General features: G+C 37.2%; 1 protein-coding gene across 2 annotated transcripts in view; it reads left to right on the plus strand.

The window, feature by feature from the left end:
* The window catches only part of il1rapl2 (interleukin 1 receptor accessory protein-like 2), a 296,539-nt gene that overhangs the window by 285,165 nt on the left and 9,179 nt on the right, over nucleotides 1-2,195 (plus strand). For both annotated transcript variants that reach the window (XM_016486283.1, XM_016486284.1), the window contains one exon: nucleotides 1,290-1,435. In XM_016486283.1, the coding sequence (XP_016341769.1) occupies nucleotides 1,290-1,435 (146 nt within the window). The remainder of the gene's footprint in view (nucleotides 1-1,289; nucleotides 1,436-2,195) is intronic.

Genomic DNA, 2,195 nt, shown 5'->3' on the forward strand with positions numbered 1-2,195 from the left:
CTCTCTCACACACACACACACACACACTCTCTCTCTCTCTCTCTCTCTCTCTCTCACACACACATACATTGATGTTCATCATTCATAGATGCTTTTCTTTTAAACTGTTATTTATCAAATAGACTAAATTATAATACTATTTCACAAATATTTATGTTGGTACTCTATTTGAAACAATTAAATTCAACATTAGAGAGACACCTTTCTGAAACATTAAAATAATCTATTTTTCCCCCTAAGCCTTTGAAAGATTTTCTGTAATCTCAGAAAACTCTGATTTTCAGATTGTTCTGTGTGTTTTCAGTACAGTTATCTCTATATACAGTAAAACAATTCATATTTATGGTGTGTCCCCATTTAGAGCGCTGGATACTATAACTGTGTCACTCATGTTGAGGGGAACAAATGTCGAACAGTTTCTTGTATTTATTGTAACTTTAATACGTTTTGAAAGGATGACATTTCAAAAGATTGAATTGATTGTTTAATGTAAATATGTATATTGTTTATTTATATTATTTATATAAATAATCATAAAATATCAGTACAGTATGAATCATAATTTTTTCTGCATGTTTGAGTCGGGCTCTCATTTGTAGCAACATGAAGCATGCTGGGTATGTTTTAATAGGACTGATATCATATGGATGCTTCACCTCTCTTCATTTGTACAGTTGATAGTTCTCAATGAAAATTAATTCAGCTGTCATTTAAAAAAAATCTATATCTGAAATACAGAAGCTATTTGGTCCCAGTGTTGTTTTGTGGAAGTTTGACTCCACATCTGTTCAAATGAGAGAGAATGAGAGCGCAAGATCTAAAGAGAGCAGTTCATCCTCAACTCAAGAGCCTTAAAAATATTGTGAGAAATGAAAGTCTGGAAACATTCAGACTGAAATATAAAACATGTTTGTTCAGTCTATTTATTAAAGCCTTTATATTTCTCCTTGTTTCATTCAGATCTTCTGTACATTTGGCCGTTAGATTAACATTAATTGACATTTAAATCAATGTTCCATTTATTTGGCATTCTCAATTCAATATAGAGTAAAAATATCTCAACCCTTGGCTGTTTGTCAAAGAATGAGTCAAGAAGGAGACGTTACAAACTGCTGCTGATGTTCTGATTCATTAGACACACTGAAAACAGAAGAGCATGATGGGATTCAGAATCTGCACAGCATGCTCTGTTTTATCCTGGCAAGTGTATCATTAACATATGTGTCATTCTGCAGAAACGGTCTGAGTAGCTTGAAAGTGTGCTGATCTGAACATGTGTGTGTGTTCAGGGTGGTGCGAGAGTTTCTGGGGGAGAAGGAGGTGGAGCTGTCGCTGATCTTTGACGCTGTGGAGGAGACAGACATGGGCAACTACACCTGTACCGTGGAGAACCACATCGGCCGAGGCAGCGGCAGCGCCGTCCTGCAGAAGAAAGGTGAAGTGATGCACAGATGAGCTCAGCTGGATGGAGATGTGTTTCATCATCCCGCTCTTCTCCTGACTCCTCATCCTAAAACTACCAAAGCAGCATTAGCTGGACGTGTTCTCTGTGTGTGACAACAGACACCAACACGGCTGAACTCTCTCACTCACATAACAGCTGTTATAAACCAGGAGCTTCACACACTGAGCACATATATTATTCTGCTGACATGGGTGAATAGAACAGGTCAAAGTGAACTAAAAGTTCCCCTCTCAGTAGAAATCGCTGTCCTAGATCAGACTGAAAGGCCACTTTAGCGTCTGCGATTAAAGGGGCAGGGGCTCGAAACCCCCGATTATTATCAATGTTGAAAACATTGTGGAAACCATTACACTAGCATTTAATAGTTTGGGGTCAGCAAGCTTAAACTAATACTTTTATTGAGAAAGGATGCATTAAATCAAGAGCGACAGTAAAGACATTTATAGTGTTACAGATAAACTTTCTCTTCGTAAAAAAGTACCTGAAAAAAGTATCACTGTTTCCACAACAAACAGACAGATAGACAGATAGACAGATAGATAGATAGATAGAAGATAGATAGAACAGACAGACAGACAGATAGATAGATAGATAGATAGACAGACAGACAGACAGACAGACAGATAGATAGATAGATAGATAGACAGACAGACAGACAGACAGACAGATAGATAGATAGATAGATAGATATAGACAGACAGACAGAGAGATAGATAGACAGACAGACAGA

The sequence above is a fragment of the Sinocyclocheilus anshuiensis genome, unplaced genomic scaffold (genome assembly GCF_001515605.1).
Source record: "Sinocyclocheilus anshuiensis isolate Anshui unplaced genomic scaffold, SAMN03320099.WGS_v1.1 scaffold557, whole genome shotgun sequence".
NCBI lineage: Eukaryota > Metazoa > Chordata > Actinopteri > Cypriniformes > Cyprinidae > Sinocyclocheilus > Sinocyclocheilus anshuiensis.